General features: G+C 40.3%; 1 protein-coding gene across 6 annotated transcripts in view; it reads left to right on the top strand.

Annotated features, from left to right (window-relative positions):
* Window positions 1–23,231, top strand: part of CUX1 (cut like homeobox 1) — a 347,690-nt gene that overhangs the window by 272,183 nt on the left and 52,276 nt on the right. For 5 of the 6 annotated variants that reach the window (XM_087957650.1, XM_087957634.1, XM_087957638.1 and 2 more), the window contains 2 exons: window positions 5,169–5,471; window positions 16,595–16,783. The exons of the other annotated variant lie outside the window; for it this stretch is intronic. In XM_087957650.1, coding sequence (XP_087813776.1) covers window positions 5,169–5,471; window positions 16,595–16,783 — 492 coding nt within the window. The remainder of the gene's footprint in view (window positions 1–5,168; window positions 5,472–16,594; window positions 16,784–23,231) is intronic. 6 annotated transcript variants of the gene reach the window in all.

Below are 23,231 nucleotides of genomic sequence, written 5' to 3'. Positions count from 1 at the left end.
CTATTTTCTAAATATTTTTAATTGCAGAAATATTCTTATTACCCCTTGTCATCCTGCAGAATCCCCTTTTAATTCATCAACCATTATCTCTGAAAAACAATTTTTCAACATTTTACTATTTCCGTATTTCTTTATTTCATACACCTGTTTCTTATAGCTTCTCCTCCCCTCTTTTCCCCATATCTTTTCTCATTCCAGTTTATATCCCTCTCTTTCTTAATATCTTCCTTTCCCCTTTCTGCTGGGTCTTTCTGCCTTTCCTGACTTAACAGGTATTCCCCCTTTTGATTGCCTTCTTAAATTTCAACTTTTTAACCTTCCTTCTTTCCCCACTTCTTTGTAGTGTTCTTTGTGTTAATTGTCTATTTAAAATGTCTTCTCCTTGAATCGACTCCTCCTCCTCTGAAGCTCTTTCTTCTTGTTCTTCAATCGCCATTTCCATTTTTTCTAACACAGAGCAAAGTGATTCGCCTCTTTCTTGTAGTAATTCTCTCATATTTTTAAGTTCCATTTTTAATTCCCAAGAGATATCATCATTACATACTCTTATATTTTATGATCGTTAAAGTCCACAAAAAAAAAAAACACTTTTACTTTCCTTCTTTCTTCTTTCAATTTTCTAAAGTTCTCAGTTATTCCAGCCGAGGGTCTATACCAAAAACATCAATCAATCCCACAGTCAGTCTTTCCTTGCTTTTTCTTTATTCTGGTTCTGCTTTCACTTTCTAAGATTCTTACTTTGTTTCAATATTTCTTTAATGTTATATCCACACAAGTTCATTCAGAAACAGGATGCTTTCCTTTTGTTTGAGCTCAAGTTTTTGTCAAAAGGTGGCACTCTCCATTATAAAAAGTATTCACCTTTTCCCCTATTTTTTTATTTAGGGTTTTCAAACCTCAATATTCCAGCACAGTCCAGTCTCCAATTTGTAAACCTTATTATTATTATTTGACAATCTTAAGTCCAGCTTTATTTTATGCCTGTTTATTCCCAAAATATTTTAGTCCAATTTAGTTAAATATTTAGTTCCAGCTTCTTCCTTTCCCGGTTCAAGCCCCGCTTAGCTGTCAAAAATATTTTCTTTTTTTCCCCTGTCCCTTTGTAATTTCGTCGCTCACTTTTCTTAAAAATTCCATGTTACCTTAATCCCGGGTACTTTTGTTTAGTTGTATTGCCCAGTTGTCCCGGTTCAGATGTTATCCACCTCTTTCTTCCCTCCTGCACAAATCTTAATCCAGCTGAGTCCTCCTCTTCAGGGTGGCCATTTTAAACCACCGCTGCAGTCGCTTCGGGAGAAAAAGACCAAGCCCGGGAGATGCAGCTCCCTCAACCTGGCTTGCAGCTTCCCTTACTCCACCGCCCTCCAGGCAGCTTCAGCCCCTAATCATAATGATCGGGGCTCTCCAACGAAAGAGCACGGACCATAGCCACAGAGAATCACGATCTACAGTCCGTCAGCGAGGAGGCTCCGCCTTCTAAAAAAAAAAAGATTGAAGATAACAGAATAATAGAGTTGGAAGGGACCTGTTATTCTATTATGTTCAATCTTTTTTTTAAAGATCCAGGTGGGAGCCCAAGTTGGCTGCTACTCCTGCCTTGACTATATTTATGCTGCTGAACTCTAAGGTTGCAGCCAACATTTTGAAAGCCATGTCTCTCTTGAGACTTAATTTATCCATTTCTAGTCAGGATGTATCCCAACCATCCATGGACTGTAGCTGCCTAATGTATTGGTTCACAAATCACAGAACAAGTCAGGTGCTCCAAATGCATTAGGACAGTGCTAAATTGGAAGAAAGTGCTGTTGATTGCCTGCTGAATTAAAAATTATTGCTGCACCTACAATTCCAAGAATGGAAGTGGGGAGCCATCTGTCTCATGTAGTCACTATTTTTAGACAGTTTTAAAAATAATACGAAGTTCAGACATATTCCTTGTTGGAAAAGTAACATATGGGCAAGCTTTCTAAGGGCCAGCTCATGCAACACATTTTAAAGGCATTGGTTTCACAAGTTCATCCTATGATTGAAGTTCCATGGAGCTCAGTAACTCGAGTGTAATTCACAAGTCAGTTGCCACATGTGGAGACTCCAGAATATATGTATGTGTGCACACATGGTTCTATTTTGGAGCTTCATATCTACAAGTCTCAAAAATAGAACATGAACGTTATCATTTCGATTTTAAATTTCAGCAGTTAGAACAAAGCTAGCTTGTCAGTATTTAGTTGCCAATACTTCGCTTGGCACATGCATCAATTTCCTGAAGTTTACATGTGGAGTTTCTGCTCCATTCACATTTATTTTCCCCAAAGTAAATATTATTCCACATGTTGGGTAAAGAATGGAAAGAAAACCCTAGCAAAATAACTCTTTGTGTCTTTTGGCACCATTATGAGAAGTTCTTATTTAAGCAAACACTTGACTGAGGATGAACAGAGAGTTAGTCATTTATTGCAGTATATTAAATTTTGTTACCTGCCCACATCCCATCATTGGCTGCTGAGAATAGATAAGGTGGAGCAGCACCTCCGCTATTGGAGCTCATTCGTTCCAGTAAGAGGGATAACAAACTAAAGCAAACGTGAAGGAAATCCATAGTCCTTCTCCACACTCCACTCTTATCAGCTTTACTTACAATCTGCAACACCAAGGAATCAAAGCCACTCACAAATTATATTCTCAGCCCTGTTAGCACAATAGGAAATCAACCCAATGCATAGAAAAGGAGGGGATAGACTGTTCTTTTTTCCCCCCAGTAAAAATGCAGCCAGTATTTGACTAGAAACATTGCTGCACCTTTTCTGTCAATCTTTAGATGTTAGGCAGGGATCCTTAACCAAAATCTTCAGAAATTTGTGGCCAGAGATCATGATGGCTGGGAACTGATGAGAATTACAGTCCATGACATTTGACATGATCTATGCAGTAGAAGATTGCTTCAGGGAAAGGCATGTATTTATTACTTTTTGAGATAGCCAGCTCCAGTTTGTGTTCAAATGCAAAATGTAAGAGTGGCAATAACAATACAGTGTTACAGGTGCAATATTTTTTCTTGTAAATCGATTATGTGTTATAAAATTGTTTTTGAGTCCTAGCAGCCATATAGATAATTCACCATTATAATCTATCCCTAACTTGATCTATCAAGTCTCTCAATATGGACTCACTTCTATTTAAGATACTATTTTGTGATTTGTAAAAAGACATAGAATACCGTACTCTTTTTTTTTTTTACACATTCATTTTTATACACATTCATTTTATACGCCACTTGCTGAAAAGTGGTGTTTCCACAAACTTAGGGCACCTTAATCAGTTAAATATTATTTTATTTTAATTTATTCCATATTATTAATTAGTACAGTAATTGCTGCAAAATCCTAACCAAATTTTCTTTTTGGAGTTTAAAAAATAAGTTTTTACTGTGATTGAGATAACTTATATCTCAATAAATAAATCAGTAAGTAGACTAGGCCTTTTTAATCATCACATTACTACCTGAAATTTACTCATGTTCACAAAGATACTGAAGAACTAGAGAAATAACTAATGTTTTTTCCTAAAACGCTGGAAATTTAAATTTAAAAAAAAGTTTAGAAGAATAGCAAATGTTCTATCTGATTACTGAAGTTCTAAATTAGTGGTCCCAAACCTTTCCGGCTTGATAGCCTGGTTTTGAGGGGGGGAACCAGACTGTGTGAGCAGTGGGCTGGCACGCATACGCGCACAGCTCCTCATACAAGAGAGAAGAGGGTGTCAAAAGCTTTTGCAAAGGGATGGAAGGCCTGAAGCAGCACAAGATCACTCCCCCGAAGCCTTTTGTCCATTTGCAAAAGCTTTTGGCGTGAAGAAGAGAAGCTTTGAGGGTGGGTCTCATCATGCTCCTTCAGACTCACCAAGGCTACCCGATTGTTCTGACCCAGGCTTCACACAAACTTGTTTTAAAAGCAAAACCTATTTTAATGCAACGCTGGGAATTACTTTCATTCTCAGCCAGAACTAATCTTAAACAGTTCCCCAAGATAAGCACACGCCTGTCAGTGTTGTGGAATGCTGCCAAAATCAGAAGTATCCAACTTAATTATAACAGAAAACAATCAAAGTACCAGAAAAAAACTGACCAGAATACACAGAGCTTTAAGGAGGACTCGGAATCTATTGAACTACTTGGCTTCCTGCAAAGAGTTTGTCATTGAGGTCTGACTTTTATCCCTTATGGGAGGGTCAATCACCTCCCAGCCTTACACCTGAGTCGCCCCTTCTGTTTCAGCTGCTCTCGCCTTCTAGCAGATGCGCACTGGGAACAGGCTCCCCTGGGTCCTCTGCTTTACTGCTGCCAGACTCCGAAGGCAGCACACCACTCCCAGATGGTCCTGGCCCCATCCCTGCGTTGGATGCAGGACCCTCGTCCAAGTTCTCTCCAGATTCCTTGACGGTCCCCTTTCTTCCTCACAGTCCGACTCCGCTGCCGTCTGCACCAGCTGCCGGTGAACCACAACACCGATGCTCCAAATGCAGATTTGATTTGACACAGGCAAAATAACTATGAACCAGTTGTCAAGTGTCTGAATTTTGATCATGGGAATGCTGCAATGATTGTGTGAAAAATGCTCATAAGTCACTTTTTTCAGTGCCGTTGTAGCTTCAAACAGTCACTAAATGAACTGTAGTAAGTTGAGGACTACCTGTATTCTCTAGGGTCTTTTGTATACAGCCTGAGAACAATCCTGAAATATTTTCCATGGAAAATTATTGGAATGGACCTATAGATACTGCATGCAAAGCATTCTAGATCTAGTCTATATTGGAACTATAAGTTGAAGCCACATAGGCTGCCCTTACCTAGACAAATGGTTTTTTTCTTTTTAACTCTGAAAAAAGAATCTTTTATATGCTAATTGCTGCATGTGCCTTTTTAAAAGTTTGATTTTGTTGCTATTGTTACACACCTCACACACCTCAAAGAGCGGGTCTTAACGATTTATAGCACGTGAGGAAAAGTCCATTTAAGAAAGAGGGAACAAACTTCTGACAGAGGGGAAAGGTTAAGAGTGTCAGCAATTTTGGGGTTTGACGTAAATAACAAGGAGTTTTGGGAGTGAGACCTGGATGTGGGACTATTTTGTTAAAAGTAAGTTTCTCCTTTCCCTCTGCTGATTTTTCAGAAAGCACTCCAAAGACCTCTGCCAGTTGCAGTCCTGCACCTGATTCCCCAATGAGTTCCAGCGACTCTGTGAAAAGCTTGACGGAACTGGTCCAGCAGCCCTGCCCGGCCATTGAAACCAGTAAGGAAGGCAAGCTGCAGGAGTCGAGTGAGGCCTCGACTTCGGATTCCCACTGCACAACCCCATTGCCTCTCTCCGGCCATTCATCACTCAGCATTCAGGAACTAGTCGCCATGTCACCGGAACTCGATACCTATGGCATCACCAAGCGGGTTAAAGAGGTGCTCACAGACAACAACCTTGGTAAACAAAAAACAACAACAATACATTTGCGTATATGTGTGTGTGTGTATTTCTGATTGTTGTTACAGTAAAGGGTTTTTAAATGTTCATTTTTCCTCTTGCGTTGCTAATAGGAACATGTTTAAAGCCAGGTCGGATATCTAATTATAAACAACTCAACAATCATAATTATTTGGTGAATCAGAGAAAGCTTTGCACATGGATAATTAATAAGGCTTGGGCAAAATTTGTTCAGGGACCCAGCTCTTTATACAATGCACCATATGGTAGCATTCCACATATGATGATCGCCTTTCTTGCAGTAGATGCTACCATAATTCCAAGTATTCACCATTTCAGGAACTTTATTGCAGCTGCTTTTTCAAGGAATCATGTGACTTGACTAAAGATTAAGTTTACTGCAAATTTATTTAGTGCTCAGGTAAAAAAAAATGGATGGAAAAAGAGAGCTTTGGGGCACAGCAAACGTCCAGAGGTGCTTATTTTTTTAATTTGTTTTGTATGTTCATCAGTTTTTGGCTCCTGGCAACTGCCTAAAATAGTCCCTGCAGTTTTTTTGGTAAGATTTTTGAGAAATTGGTTAGCCTTTGCCTCTTTCTAAGAGCTGATAGGGTATGAATGGCCCAGGTTACCCAGCTAGCTTTGTGCCTAAGGCAAGACTAGGACACACCGTGACTTAACCACTTTAGCAAACTGGCTCGGGAGGGAGACAGACAGACAGACAGACAGACAGACAGACAGACAGATAGACAGACAATCAAAAGATTGAAGCCCATCTATCATTTTTATCACATTTCCCTCTAGCCAATCTTTCACTAATTCATTTTTTTCTCATTCCCCACCCATTAACCTCTTCATGAATGGTCTATGGAGATTCTCAGTCATCCAAGTCATGATTGGCCCAAAGGTGCTTTTTCAAAAAGAAACTGGACTTTCTTAGTTTTTTCTTGAGGATATTTCATTTCTCATCCAAGAAGTTTCTTCAGAACTGGTGGATGAGAAGCAAAACGTTTTTAAGGAAAAGTAAAGTCCAGTTGCCTTTTGAAAAAGCATCTTTGGATTCTTCGTACATTGTTGAACCACTCTGCATTCTCTGCATTCCCCCCCAAAAGAAGATACCATTGGCATAAACCTGAGAGAACCACCCTCTCAAAGCCCAAATTACACCAAAGCAATTTTTTAAACAAAAGAATAATTCAGGATCACACACTCTCTCTTTTCTCTCTCTTAATTGTGATGGATTGGAAACGTCAAAAATTAGACAATCAGCCAGGCTTCTGTAGATTGTACCTGCATTACTATCACCTGCTTTGGGGTTTTGTTTTTTAAAAAGACAGAAAAATAAATGCAACAAACATTTAGCTACTGAGCTCAAGTTTTAGTTGATTTAATAAGTTTATTAAATAAAACAAGTTGTTTTTAGGCATGAAAAAAAATGGAAGAATGTTGTTTGAGGATATTTCATTGGCCATGGAAGTTGAGTGTGTGTGTGTGTGTGTGTGTGCGCTCAACTTACAACCACAGCTGGGATTAGAATTTCTGCTGCTAAGCAAGACTGAGCAAACCCAATTTTAGGACCTTCTTTGCCACAATTGTTAAGCAAATCACTGCAGGTTTTCAGTGAATCATCAGTGGCTGTTAAGCAAATCCAACTTGCCCAATTGACTGCTTGTTGGAAGCCAGTTGGGAAGGTCACAAATGGCAATCACATGAGCCTGGGATATTGCAAACATTGTAAATTCTTTTTTTATTATTTTTTATTTTAACAACAAATCCATCCATTCAAACCGTGTGTCGACTGGGTACATATCTTGTACAATAATAATTACAATTACAGTTATAATTAATTCAAATTTCTTGCTATGATGTCAATAACTATATTCTTATTTCCAACTACTATAACTAGCAAACATTGTAGATTCATGCCAGTGGCCAAGTGCCCAAATTTTGATCACAGGATTGTGAGGATGCTGCAACAGTCATAAGTGTGAGGACTGTTGTAAGTCATTTTTATCAGTACTTTATATGGCCACTGAATAAATGGTTGTATATCAAGGACTACCTGTGGATGGATGGATGGATGGATGGATAGATGGATGGATGGGCAGACAGATAGACAGACAAACAGTAATAATAAGTAATAATTTGTGCAATTCTAGTAATATAAAACTATGAAATGTTCAATTGCAAAATACAGTGCCCTGGACTTATGACCACAATTGAGCTCAAATTTTCCACTGCTAAGTAAGACGGTTGTTGAGTTTTGCCTCATTTTATTATCTTTCTTGCCACAGTTGTTAACTGAATCGTTGCAATTGTTAAGTTAGTAACTATTAGTAATTGCATTAAAATTAGATAACTAAATGATGAGGGAGCTTCTTAGAGCTTCATCACTGCTTATTCCAGTCAGTGCAGTATTGACTGGCACAGTATGTGTATGGCAGTTCTTCATATGTTAGCAAATTCTTACAGTAGCAATTGTATGTTGTTCGGTTATCCATATTTTATTAGAATAGCTTAATAATAAGTTACTGTGCAGAATGAGCAAATACCATTCATAAATTCATTAGACTTCTCTAAGAACTGAGGATAATTTACTTATTAATGGATTGCTTGAGAATGGATTTCTAACTGGCCATAATCTAGAAAAAGGCCATATTATTGAATTCAAAAATTGAATATTAGGTATTAGTGAAATACCTAATATTCCTTGACAAAATCATTATATTTATCATGATTAATTCATAGTAGTTAAACCTACCTCAGTATTGGGGGTCATTATGAAGAGGAAACAGTAACAGTTAGGGACCTGTAACATTTCCCCATTATTTATTAAGAAGAATAAAACATGAATAAAACATCTTGAAGGCAAATAAACCTGAATGTGGGAATTTCCCAATTAATGTTATCTCTCCACATGATTCTTATAGTTCCTGAGATCAAAGAGATAAAAACCTGATATCAATTGTTTCAAAGTAAATTTATATTTATTAAATTTATTATATTTTTTTCTTTCCACAAATTGTGTTTAATTGTTTCTGAATATATCAGGCTCTGTTTAACCAACCCATACTCCTTACAGAAATTCTGTTAACGTAAGTGTGGTTGGTGAGAGAGTGCCAAATGCAAGTGTAAATTGGGTCCAATGAATTCATTATCATCCACAATCGTTTCAGATTGGATGCATTGGGCTCTTTTTTAGGTATCTTTTTATTTCCCCTGTTAGGTTATTTTAGAAGTTTGCCTTCTCCTCCACAAGTGAAATGCTTTTATAGTTTGCCTCCAAAGATTTGACTTTCTGACTTCCAGATTACATTTTTTAATGTAATTGTGGGCATGTGCAAATATGCATGCACCAGGAAAGCTGCTGGTATGGTACAACCACTTGCTTTTAGTGCATGGTTTAGTTTCCCATGATGTTGGAGGCAAAACTGTATATTGATGATGTTACCTAGTCTGGTAATGAAACGTTCAGAAACTAAATTGAAACAAGCTTGGAGAGCTAACCACTGCCTAAATTGTGTAGTCCCGAGTTAAAGAGTAGAGTGTTCTTATAGACAAAAAAGACTGTATGTTTTCCTTGCATTGTCACTTCACGAACAATCACAGTTTGCTGTGTATTATTCTATAATCAGAAAAGCCAAAAGTCACGAACAATCACAGTTTGTTGTGTATTATTCTGTAATCAGAAAAGCCAAAAGTCACAGCAGAGTAAACTTTACAAATACAGGTAGCCCTTGAGTTATGACTACAATTGAACCCAAAATTTAGGTTGCTAAGTGAAACTTTTGTTTCAGTGAGTTTGCCCCATTTTACAATTTTTCTTGCTGCTGTTGTTAAGTGAACCATTGCATTTGTTAAGTTAGAAACATGGTTTCTAACAACCTAGCTTCCTTATTGACTTTACTTGTTAGAAGGTCATAAAAGCTGATCACATGACCCAGGACTCTGCAACTGTCATAAACATGAATCACTTGCCAAGCAGCTGAATTTTGATCATGTGACGACAGGGATGCTGCAGCGGTCTTAAGTGTGAAAAAAGGTCATAAGTCACTTTTTTCCAGTGCCATTGTAACTTTGCATGTCACTAAATGAACTGTTGTAAGTCGAGGACTACCTGTACATACAGTTGATTGAAGCTGCACAATTAAAGGGTGCAGTCATTAAGAGATTTGGTGGTATGTTAGCAATTTAAGGTGGTACCATCTACATTAGAAGAGATATAGTACTCCAAATTGTAAATTACAAGAAATGAAATTTGCAAAAGGGAACTCTTAAGTGTTGGTGGCCAACAAATAATACCTGGGGATTGTAAAACAGATCAGTTCTGCTCTGCCCCATTCACTAGTGGTCCAGAATTTTTCTAATTGTAGTAATTCTATTTTTTCCAGTTTTATTTTCTTTCTGTCCGTGTAGGCTAGAAATATTTAAATAAAACTTTGTAAAAAAAAGTTACAATATAAAATTATTTCTTTGTAATGAAAGTTAATCTTTGGCGTCTCTAAAATCTCCACAGAAGCCACATTTCTCTGTGTGTTTTAGAGCGTACAGAAAACCAAGGTCCCTGATTCTTTTTTCCTTCTTGTACTTCAAGAAGATAGGTGATTTGATTGACACTTGTTCTTAATGTCACTTTACATGGCCCCTGCCATGAGTTTTGTTTTTATGTGGCTGACATTACATTAATTAGGTATTTAAAACTCTATATATCAGTTTTTCCTTTGTGCCCTTTGTTTGCAACATCTCTAGATTTTCTAGAGGTGGAATTAACCTGTTTCATGGCTTTTGGTTGTCTCTATCTTAGCCAATGTCACTAGTATTTCAAATTTTAGCATGAAAATAATTGCAAGCTTGTCACATGCTAAGTGGCACTATGAATAGGGAAAAAACCCTTCCTCCTTCCCCTCATTCCTCTAGCCTTTGTGTAACATTTGCATACTGTTTTCCCATCAATAATCAGATTCCCCTCCCCCAATAATAATTGTTCCATTGCTGTGTGCATAGTACAAATTTGGTCCATGCTGAGATCCCTGCAGAATATAAAATTTTAAATAATCTCAGAAGTTCCACATCAAAGTCTGCCGATGATAGAAAAGGCTGCTGCAATTTTGCTGAACCCCTACCAGTCCTTGCCAGCCACAGAGCTGGTGGACCAATGGGCCTGCTCCAGATGAGATGCCTTCAAATACTCAGATGCCCATGTACATGAAGGATTAGTGGCGCTACTCAATTTCTTGTCCTCATTCTTTTTTTTGTTGCATCCTGAAATAAGTGTAATGGTTCACAAATTTCTATGCCATTCTGTTCACCTTTACTTTATTTTATAAGTAACTCAAGGTAGTGGTCGTATCTAATACTCCTTTCTCCTATTTTCCCTACAGTAACAACCCTGTGAGGTGGATTGGGCTGACAGAGAGTGACTGGCCTAAAGTCACCCGGTTGGCTTCCATGCCTAAGGCAGAACTAGAATTCACAGTCTCAAAATTTCTAGCCTGGTGCCTTAACCACCAGACCTTCCCATTTCTCTGTTTAGGATCATGCCAATAATTATTTTAAGTCTACAGTGTTCACTGGCAGACATATGTTATTAAAAATAGGGTAGATATACAAAAAGTAATGAAGATGATTGATAAATCCAAGTGGGCCAAATTCAGTCCTGCATATAAAAGGCTGTGATGTTGGTTCCAAAAGTATACATGTGGCTTTTAAAACTACAAAAAAATATAGTAATAGTCAAACTTGTACAGTGTAATTGTTTTATAAAATCTGGTACACAGGTTAGTGGCTAATATCACTTACACATTTCAACTTCCTCTCAAAATTGTAAGGTATGTTTCATATTTTTAATAAGTATTCTATATAGCAGTGACTAAATAGTCCCAGTGTTAACAACTCAATAACTTTTAGTAACAATGGAGACTTGAAAAGAGATGTGTTTCCATCTTCCCTTCAGCCACTTTCTAACCAGAAGTCCCTTACAAGTTCTCAGATAAATTTTTCATCAGCTTGAATTTAAGGGGGAAAAGATTCTTTTTGAGGAGAACTACTTCCAGAAGTATTCCTGAGGTAATAGATCCTTGGAGGAGGAAGAAAGTGTTCGTTTCCCTTACGGAGATCAGTACAAATATCGCTTGCATGAGGAGAAAATTACATAGTGATTGTCAAAAGTCTAATCTGACTGGCTCATCAGCATCTTCAAGAACTGTGTTGCTGACCTCCATATTAGAATAAAGTATTGTGACAAGACAACAAAAGAGAAGACACAGTTTTAGACAACTGCAGCCACCAGTGTAATTTTCAGATCTATAAATGTTGCTAACAACGGTCCCTTTGAATTGTGCATATTGTATAGATGACTGAACACAAGCAGTTATCCATGGTGAAATATTTCACATCCAGATCCTGTTTTTGCATGAAATTTGGGGTGGAGGGTGGGGGCATTGTCAAGTTCTCGATTTCATGCATAGATATGTGGCAGTACTAATCTACATATTGAGATGTAATCCGTCTGCTTGAATGTAAAGCCTTTTGCCACAGCACTTCTTTTTCCTTCACTGAGACAATTTTCCTCCTCTGTGCTTCAGTTACAGCTAGAGAAAACTACACTGAATTCCCCTCTGTATTCATTCCACTGCCCAGATGTAGAAGAAAAAAATACCGTAATCTCTATAGGGCAAACAGAAAGTTTCCTCTCACACCCTCCATCCTCATCCATCTTCTTCGTACGGGGACCTTTTCATCCAAGAATAGTCCAATATATTAAGAGAAAGGTTGCCTAGAAAGCTCAGAAAGCTCTTGAAAATGAAGAGGAATATTTGATATAATCCCTATCCCCCACTTTTCTGTTCAATATGTCATATTGTAAGTTTAACTGCCGCATAAAAGAATTTAGTTCAAGAACAAGACTGAATATATCAAATTGCTGTGTGGGGTTTTTTTTTCCATATTGCTATAAAAGAAGCATTAGCCAGAATAAACAGTTTATCTAAAGTCAAAAGGTTTAGCAAAATGAAAAGGTCTGTGCCAGGTGGGGGAAAAAATTGGCTGAAGAGCATCAGTCCCCGTGGAGCTGCCGATGAAAACTCCTTTGCTACATATGCAAGGTGGGAAAACCTATTGATGAAAGGACCTCCAAGTAAACGGTTCTTGAACCATTCATGGTTTCTTGCCACAATAAATCGTGCTTAATTCTGTCAATTCATTGATATGCTCCTCTTTATTAATTAATAGATTTTGGAATATTTTTAAGTGTTCCCCATCCACAAAATAGACAATCATCTCTGGATAGTAAAACTTTTAAACAAGAAACTGAGAGCCTCTGTTAAACAGAAGGAAGCAAAAGTATATAGGATGTTTTATTCAATATAAATTAATGATTAAATAATAAGTAAATTGATAAATACATAAATACAAATCCAATACAAAATATTGAAACCAATCAATGCAATGGCAGGTAAGCATCTTTTAAAATCAGGAGCCATAGTCATAACAAAGGAAACTGTAGGAGGTGTGAAAATGAAAAGGCACTGCTGGCAGTTTTCAATATAATGGCTTGAAATAGACTACAGATGGAAGAGGGGAGTGCTAATGAATACTAGTTGCAGAGATCCAGTAGCAAGAAAAGTTTTTAATTACTTATTGCTGGTCTAGAATGTAATAACCACCTCACCAGATTGGGCACTAGTCATGCACATATTACTTTATTTGCTAACAAAGTGACCATCCCACTTACCCATCAATCTTTGAGCCAAGTTCAGGATTTGGCTTTTGGCATGTAAATATTTTGTCAGTGGCTAGACACTAGAATTACACAGTGATGCTTTATTAGCCAAGGAGGGCCTTCTTCATGGTAGTACCTACATGCTGAACTGTTCTGAAATTATTGTGACATTATTATATCCTTCACGGTTTTGGGGGAGACTTAATTGTTCCAGATAGGGTAGGCCTCTTTTATAAATGGTGCATGGAAGGGTCTTTTGCTTCTATTTTCTTCTCTACCAGGACATTTTCAATTAATTATATTTTGTACTGTTTTCACTTCTTGTTTCATTATTACATTTTATAATTTGGAAAATGATTTGAGATTGGTTTTCATAGGAGATAGTTTTTAAATATGACAGGTAAATAAGTGGAGCCAATTACCCACAGGGGGTATATTCCTCTTTCCTGAATGTGTTCAAGCAAAGGCTGGACAGCCAGGTTATTTATTAAATTTATGTGCCACCCATCCCACCATCAAACCATCTTATTGGAGATAGTTTGATTTGGATCCCTGCAGAAGTCAGGAGGTTGGACTTACTGACTTAAATCTTTTTAAAGTTTGGTTTATTTTTCTGCCTTCAGGTGGAAGTGGTTTCCCATTGTCTCCCTCATTAGGGTTGAGAGAGGGTGAATGGCCTTAAGTTAGTCAGTCTCCTGGTTAAAGTGGTTAAAGTAGTTAATGCCTGAGACCTTTAACGTCTTCTTTCAATTGTGTGCTTCTGTTGTTCTAATGGAGCTTTGGTGAGTAGATTACATTGCCTTCCCATTTTGGTACCTTCCAGATGGATTATACTTCCAGAATTATAGTTTAATCCAGATGGATTAGACTCCCAATTATAGTCTCAACATCTGGAGGACAATGAGTTGGGCAAACTGGCTGTGTCATATCCAGTAAATATTTCCGGTAGGGCAATGCTTGCTAAAATGAAATCAGTCCAAGGGAATTGTTACCTAGTTCAAAAAAAAATGTTGCTGCATAAGAGACATTTATGGGATGGAAGAACAGGGAAGACAGACATATTTTCGCACCTGTCCTTTCAGCCACTGCTGCAAAGATAAACCAGAATATTCTAGGAATTAGTAACCTTCAGATTTGTATAACTGACATCAAATTGGAAGGAGAAGTACTGTAGACTTTTTAAGTTTCCGCAGATTCAGGTGTGTATGTGAACTGAGCATTAGACTTAGAGCAGACTCATTCACTAAGAAAGTTTCTGTGAAAGCAAAAATAGGTAAAACGAAAACTTTCCATCCTGATAGTTAAGGTTCATTTGGTCTCGAAATTTAAAAAAAACACACAGTTTACTCTCCAGAAGGCTTTGGCATGCCAGCGGCTGAGCAGGGAGCAAGGGTGTGCCAGGTTGATTGTTTGAATGGTTTTAATTAGCTTAATGGAATGGCCCTCTTATGAAGCCTGACCACAGTACAGTTTGAGCATCTGGTGCCCTGAATGGTAGGAGCTGACTAAGGAAATGCAGGTTGGAAATTGTTTCAGTCTGCTGCTAGTCTTTATTTCCATTATCTCCCTTGTAAGGTCCTCAACCTTGAACAGCAGGAAGTCCTCCCAGCTAGGAGAATCAGTCTTGTCCTTTTGCCCATGAAAACAGCAACCCTGGGGGAAGGACAAAGTTATCCTGATAATTAGACCTTCAAAGAAATTAGTGGGGGGGGGGAGCATTCTTGTCCATCCGCTCATGGGGCTATATTTGGGTGTAATTCATTTAGTTTGAAGTTGCAGCCTGGAAGCCTTGAGGCTATCATAACCATAATTGATTGGTTGGGATTTGCGTGAGGAGATGCCCTGCTTTGGGCACAACACATGGGCTTCATTAGCTCCGGTGACTGGCAGGCAATATGAATATGTTTTTATCCCCTTACCAGATTGATACCCCACCTTTCATTCCGTGAAGGCAGCAAACATAGCACTCTTTGAGGGAGTTGGGGGGGCTGGCCCCCATGTCATTACAGGAGCTTCCAGGCGTAAAATCTGGGACTCCGTGGTTCCAGTCCGTGTTTTAACTATTATAACCCAGTCATACATTCTTGTAGAATAGGCCTTTCCACCCTCAAAAGGCATTATGCGTTTCTTCCCTCAGCTTCCTTTTCCATAAATCATTTCAGGAACTCCAGAATCAAAAGGATTTTTTTTTTATTTAGTTTCCATTGTGGATTTATATCCCACTTCACTGCTGGAGTCTTTTAAGCATGTCGTTAATTCTGATTTTAATCATATTTCATTTGGATTACAGTACAATGCTATCCTATCCCACTATTTTTTTTTACTATTATTTGCATGTCTGCTTTCATGAGATCACTTTATAAGCCTTTACTCTTTAATGAAAAGCATTAATCATCATTTGACTTTTATTAAATAAAAAAAGGTTTTAGGGGGAAATGTATGAAAGTATCTGTTTGTCTAATGCTAGATCATTGTTGGATTTGGTTTTGTTTGCTTTTTAGTTTGTTTATCAGGTTTAGAAATTGCTCATCTTCCTTAGAGAGGGACTTTTTTGATGCCAGGACATTGCCTGGACATTTCCTTGCAGTTCCTTGGAAAGATTTCAGATATGGCTTGCCACTGCCTACTTCCTTGGGCTGAAAGAGAGTGGCTGGCCCAAAGTCAACCAGCTGGTTTTATACCTAACAACTCACAATCCCCTGGTTTCTAGCCCAGTACCTTAACCACAATACCAAACTGGTTCTCAGCATACAAAATTTTAAATACTGGAAGGCTGATAGAGAAAGTAGAAAAGTTTGAGCTGGTCACCTGCTTTGGTGAATACCTGTTGGAGGTATAGCCCTGTGACAGTCTCGGTTGTTGCAAGATGTTGACCATACTCTTTGCTAGAGTGTCTCTTCTTTGTTTCCTGTGTTCTAGAACTGACTCGGAATCCAAAATGATTTTTCAAAGAGTAAGAGCTTCTGAATCAAAACGTTCCTTGAACCATAACCTAAGGAACAAGCTATTTTTTTTCACAGCTACTACACAAAACAGAAGCATTTTATTGTAACCCTACTCTGTGAATGAATTGGTGTGCCAAATTCCAGGCCTTTGAAATGAAAAGCATTTAAAGACTGGCTGTGATCAGTCTTCCTCTTCAGTACAGATACCAGGTAGCTCTTTAGTGGCCAAAAGAATTAGCCATCTCCCTATAAACTGTTTGCTGGTTCTTAGCGTTTGTTAAGAAAAGCCCAAACAATTGAGCATCTTTTGATTTTCAAGTATATTGGGTTTTTTCCCCTTCATTTGTGTCCAGATCTATAAAAATAGATCGATAGATCTATAAAAATGGTTCCTCTTGTACTTGGTATTTTTCTCCTTTTTTAACACAAATAACTTGATGTTTGCATTTCTTTTGCAGGTCAGCGTTTGTTTGGGGAAACGATCTTGGGGCTGACCCAAGGCTCAGTCTCAGACCTACTTGCTCGCCCAAAGCCCTGGCACAAACTGAGCTTGAAGGGCCGGGAGCCATTTGTGCGCATGCAGCTGTGGCTCAATGACCCAAACAATGTGGAGAAGCTGATGGACATGAAGCGCATGGAGAAGAAAGGTAACTGTCACTTCTGCAGTCGAAGGGAGGGGAATTGATGTCCAGCCCAGGATGACTCTCTCATTTAATTGAAAAATGTTTTCAATATGTTCCAAATATCACTGGCCAAGAGCATAACCTTCTGAGTCATGCAGTTCCCACAGCTTGTGGGCCACCCAGAGTTGGTGTTTTCAATAGGGTTGCCTTAGATATCCAAATAAATAAATAAATAAAACATCAAAAAGGTTAGTGTGTGGGAAGAAGTGCTTAATCTGATCCAGGAAGGTTAAAATTAGTCAAAACCAAGCACATATGTGCATAACATGAAACCAGCAGCCAGGGATACAGTAGAAACACCTAAGCTAGTTAGTTGTCCCATTTTTTTCCAATAATTTTGCAAGAAAAGAGCTTTGAGGAAAAGAATAGCTGAAAAAGAAAACTTCTGTATCACAAAGCACAGGAACTCCAGAGTAAATGGTGGGTTATATATCCAATGTATCCAATAAATGCATAAATAATGTATATTTATTCAGTGTGTGCCTAATGCAGTCATCTAGACTTTTTGCAACAAATGTATACAACTGCAGAATATAAAAACATCTAAGCCTTTAATAAGTCATAATTATGCACTGCTTCAAGCTCCTGAGCAAAAGATGGGATATAACTTTGATAATTAAATAAATAAGTAACCCTTTGTAGTCATATCAATCGCCATAAGCTTCTGAAACAATTTAGTTTTTAGCAGCTTCCTCAAAGTTAGTTAGGTAGGCTCTATTAGGATGCTATTAGAATAAAACCCAGAGTTGCAAGCCTTACCTTTTCAAATTGTTTGGAGAAGTACAAGTAGTTTTATCCAAGGATGACTGGAGTAGATATTTCAATTCCATTTGGAGAAAATGGTTCTATAGATATCTCAGATATATATAGGGGTTTTACAGATTAAACCTGCCATTTGAATTGCACCTAGAAGGCAGTAGGAAGTGACTGCAGGTCCTGGACTACTGATATAAAGTGCTTATATCAGTGGCAACAAGTAAGCCACACATTATTTACCAGCTGGCTCAGAATTGTTTTTAACTGTAATCCCACATAGAACACATGCAGTAATCCAAGCACATATAGGTAGTCCTTAATTTACAACCACAATTGGGACTGGAACATCTATCACTAAGCCATACAGTCATTAAGTGAGTTATGCCTGATTTTATGACATTGGTGCTGTGGCTGTTAAGCAAATCATATGGTTATTAAGTGAATCCAGCTTCCTCCATTAATTTTGCTGGTCAGAGGTCCCCTGGGTAGATTGCAAATGGGCAATCACATGATCTCTGGACACTGCAACTGTTGTAAATTCATGCCAGTTGACAAAACCCAAATTTTGATCATGTGACTACGGGGAGAGTGTGATGGTTGTAAGTATCAGGACTGATCATTGGTCCCTTTTTTCAGTGCCATCATAAATTTGAATGGTCATTAGAAAACAACCATCAAGACTAATAGCCACCATTGACCTAGTCACCCTTGAATTAGTTCAGTCCCCTCTTAATTAAAGCTATCTGGTCACCATATGTGAAGTCTTATCTTTTATTGTCTTCATTTTGTATTATTTTATTTCCATACAAGACCATAATAGAGCAGTAGAAAAACTTGGTTTTTGTTCCCCCCCCCCCCCCACTTTTCTTGGTTATCATGTCTCCAATATCGGGAGGATACTAGATTAAGTCAGGCTGTAATAGTTGGTCATAAGGTTTTGATAAATGATTTCACCACATAAACAGATTGTAGGACAAGGACTCTGTGTAAAGACTGGCCCAATCAGTGTGCTCTCTAGGAGATGCTTCAATCATTACAAGACAGCCCAGGTCACATTTGGTAAACATTAATTGGTGGGATACAAAATCTGTGGACTTCTACGTATTTCTGAGATAGAAACCTGCCCCAGATGACACCGCTGGAAATTAATAACAGCTACAAGAGTATTAAGTTCCCTATCATTGTTGTAAGTCATCAAAACAGTCATCTGCCAACAGGAAAGCAGAGTCACAAATTCCACAGGTTCCAAGCGCCCTCTTGTGATCTTAAATGCTGATAACTCTTCAAACAATTTGTTCAATCAAAATATTTAGCAAGAACAACCAGGGTAGTATAGAATAATCTGATCCACCAAAGACCAATTAATCAAGTCTATTACAATCATAAACCTGTATGGGAATAGGGTACAGCCATTACAAAGAAGCATTAAAAATGAAGGTATGTAGGTTTATGTGTGTGTATAAAATGTATAAAGAATTACAAAAAGCTAGTAGATATAAAAGATACATAAATGAAAAGCATATATATATATATATATATATATATATATATATATATATATATATATATATATATATATATGCTTTTAATACACACACACACACACACACACACACACACACACACACACACACAAAGTGAGAATCTAAAAAGATTTAGGAGTATTAGATAGGGGAATATAAAAAATTAGTACGCAGAAGACTGTCAAGTGACAAAGCATCTTAATATGGCAAACGAGGTAAGCATTAAATTTAGTTTATAAAGTTGAGCAAGCACAACTTATCCAATAAATGTTGAGTACTGTTGCAGAGAACCTGGCCAAGTTGTGTGTTGTGGCAGAGTTTGAAAGAAACAAGGTGGTATAAATTTCTAATGATTAAGATCAGACGAGTGTCAATGTCTCTGTAGTACAGAAAGCACTTGCTCTCTTTTGTTTTAGGTGTCCAAGTCACAGGGGCATTTTCAGTCCAAGTAGGGAATCTTCCATGTATTTGTCTTCAAGGGCAGCTGTGGAGAAGGCATGACATCATGCCAGAGTAGAGCTCCTTTGTGTTTAGGTAGTATGAGTTTAGTTAAATATGCCATGAAAGAAGCAGAGTATCTTTTAGATTCACTGGCAAGAAAGTTTGGATCCTGGGCAAAGTCCATCTGATACTCTGTGCCTGATACGAATTGTTTAATAAGTGTTTTGATCGGTTCTTCCCTGTGCTGAGTAGAAGACCTGGAAGGAAATCCAAGGATAAGATTTTAGTTGCCACCTGCTTCCTTACATGTGAATTGAAAATAGTTGTTTAATGGGACAAGACCAAGGAGAGAAGAAAAATAGCCTAAGTGAGTAATTGAGTAGGGTTGTTCACACCCTAGCCATCGCTTTCATGAAGTCTGTATGTGATATAGTATAGCAATAGCACTTAGACTTATACACTGCTTTACAGTGCTTTAAAACCCTCTCTAAGCGGTTTACAGAGTCAGCATACGGCCCCCAACAATCTGGGTCCTCATTTTATCCACCTCAGGAGGATGGGAGGTTGAGTCAACTGTGCAGAGTTTGTAGTCATCCTTAGTAAAGCTAGTAAAATTATTTGTATCATTAGATTATTTGATTTAACTTTTTAATTAATTTATAAAATATACAATTCCTTGGTAAACATAGTTATGCAGGACATGACTGCTACTGTAAAAGGACTTTTCAGTCTTCAACCATAAATATAAATGAAGTGCAGACCCACTGTTCTCCCTCTAGAGCAGGGGTGGGCAAACTACGGCCCGCGGGCCACATCCGGCCCGTTGGTCTGTCCAATGCGGCCCGCCCCTGAAAAAAAAATCGCTGCCATTGGTCTGTCCAATCCGGCCCGCCCCTGAAAAAAAATCGCTGGGCGTGGCGTATTGCCCTGTGCCGCGTGGCCCCCAAAGCTGCAAAACAGTGCGGAGCGATCTAGGGGTACGAAAGAAAAGAAATTTGCAAAGGCCTCGGCTGGGAGTTCGAAATCACCTTCGAGTGCGACCTCTCCGAAGGTGAGTCCCCGCCGATCCCCCTTTTTTTTCCGGGGCTTCCAGGCTTAAACTTTGCAAAGGCAAAGCTCGCAGGCTGGAGCGTCTTCCCGCCAAGGAGCGGGAAGGGTTCCACCCGGCGGGCGGGCGAGCTGCTTGGAGCCACCTAAAGCTAGGCCACTGCTGGTGGAGCCTTGCCCTGCCTTGGTGCCCGTTCCCGGCTTGGCGGTCCTGCTCGGCGGCACTTTAAAAGCCTGCTCCCAGCACCCGTGCAATTTCCCAGCAACTTTCGGCTTCGTTTTAACTCGCGGGCGCTCGCGCCTGGCCCCGAGCCACACGGCGGAGGGGAAGCCCGGCGGGCGGGCGGGCAGGCGGGCTGCTTGGAGGAGGTGACCCGGCGGCGCTCCGGGCTTTCCCTCCGCCGTGTGGCTCGGGGCCAGGTGCAAGCGCCCGCGAGTTAAAACAAAGCCGAAAGTTGCTGGGAAGTTGCTCGGTTTTCCGGGGCTTCAGGCTTAAACTTTGCAAAGGCAAAGTTTGCAGGCTGGAGCGTCTTCCCGCCAAGGAGCGGGAAGGGTTCCGCCCGTGGGCGGGCGGGCTGCTTAAACTTTGCTCGGGCGGCACTTTAAAAGCCTGCTCCCAGCACCCAAGCAACTTCCCAGCAACTTTCGGCTTCCTTTTAACTCGCGGGCGCTCGCGCCTGGCCCGAGCCGCGTGGCGAAAGGGAAGCCCGGCGGGCGGGCAGGCAGGCTGCTTGAAGGAGGAAAGTTGCTGGGAAGTTGCTCGGGTTTCCGGGCCTTCCAGGGCTTTGCAAAGGCAAAGTTTGCAGGTGGGAGCGTCTTCCCGACGAGGAGCAGGAAGCGTTCCGCCCGGCGGGCGGGGAGGGCTGCTTGGAGCAGGCTGCCGTGTGGCTCGGGGCCAGACGCTTCAGCCTGCAAACTTTGCCTTTGCAAAGCCCTGGAAGCCCTGGAAACCCGAGCAACTTCCCAGCAATTTCGGCTTCCTTTTAACTCGCGGGCGCTCGCGCCTGGCCCCGAGCCGCGCGGTGGAGGGGAAACCCGGAGCACCACCGGGTCACCTCCTCCAAGCAGCCCGCAAGCCCGCTGGGCGGAACCCTTCCCGCTCCTCGGCGGGAAGATGCTCCCGCCTGCAAACTTTGCCTGTGCAAAGTTTAAGCCTGGAAACCCCGGAAACCCGAGCAACTTCCCAGCAACTTTCGGCTTCCTTTTAACTTGCGGGCGCTCGCGCCTGGCCCCGAGCCGCGCGGCGGAGGGGAAGCCCAGCGGGCGGGCGGGCTGCTTGGAGAAGGCGACCCGGCGGTGCTCCGGCAGCAGCAACAGGCAGTTCCGCCCGGGCTCCGCTCAGGTGTCCAGCTGGGGCTGTCAGGAGTTGCTACCGCCGGCGCAGCTCCGCGCGGCTCCAGTCCTGCGTTGCCTTGGGAAGGGAAAGGCAAAACCAGGAGCCGCTGAGCCTGAGCCTCCGGTGCCACTGCTGCCGTTGCAAAGCACCGCCGCAGCTCTTCCTTTTTGCCTTTCCCTTCCCGAGGCAACGCAGGACTGGAGCCGCGCGGAGCCGCACCGGCGGTAGCAACTCCTGACTCAGGGGGCCTCCGAGGGGAGGGGAAGGAGGAGAAGAGGGGGGGAAGGGTGTGGGGGGCGATTCCCAAAAAATCTTGTGCTGACCCGGCCCGTCTGTCAAATTTTAAAAGTCAATGCGGCCCCCGAGCCAAAAAGTTTGCCCACCCCTGCTCTAGAGGATGGAGGTTGCTTGCTTGCGGTTAGCAGAAATGGCAGTTCAAGGATACTCATGTTTACAGGAGGACCTATAATGAAGAAATAGATGCTTTGCCAGCAGAAATCCTCCAATATAACCTCTAGCATCTCAGGTAGGATATATGGGACCTTGGGCTAGCTGCAGGACAATAAATGCGGCCTGAGATGGGCTGCAAATCAGGCATCTGAATCAGCAGGCAAAGATCCAGGAGCCAACCCCAAATTTACATCAGGTGAAGGCTGAGTTCCAAAGTAACAAAAAAGGAGAGAAAGAGGTAGGAGCAGACATAAAGCTAGAGGCGTCTCTAAGGGATTGCAAGCTGAAGCATCAATCAGGGAACAGAAGCATTAGGTCGATAAGTCTGGTTCAGTTACAAAGATTTTCATGGAGGCTGATGGTATCCTGATTTCTGTTAAGACATGCCAGATGGCCAGTTGGCTCTCTCAAACTGGAATTCCAGTATAGAAATTATGTTTTCCCCTTTAGGCAGTTACTTGCAAGCAGATATTCTTCAAATGAGTTGGATATTATGTAACTCTCATAGTAGTCAAGACATTAAGTGTCATAGGGCAACTTGCCTGGCCTCCTGTGGAGCTAAGCCAGAGATAGGCAGACTTCAGGATGGTAGAATTTGTATTGTAGTTCATTGCACAGTTGTTTAGACAGGATTTGGCATTTTTATCCCTCTATCAAGTTCGGGAATAGGCAGGTGTTGTTTGATGGTGTTAAAGGTATTGTTACAGGATATAGGCTCTTCCAAGTAAAGGTGCCTTTTGCAATTGTCTCATGGTGGTTTTGTAGTTGCCAATAGTGTTCAGGTGGCACTCCAGATATTTTGGAATTGTACCAATTCCAATTCTGTTGGCAATTCTATTGGCACTATCTTTGTTTTCTT

This window comes from Notechis scutatus, chromosome 1 (assembly GCF_049901735.1).
Source record: "Notechis scutatus isolate UNSWTSFEM ecotype Mainland chromosome 1, rNotScu1.2, whole genome shotgun sequence".
NCBI lineage: Eukaryota > Metazoa > Chordata > Lepidosauria > Squamata > Elapidae > Notechis > Notechis scutatus.
This window is presented reverse-complemented; position numbering and strand designations above follow the sequence as displayed.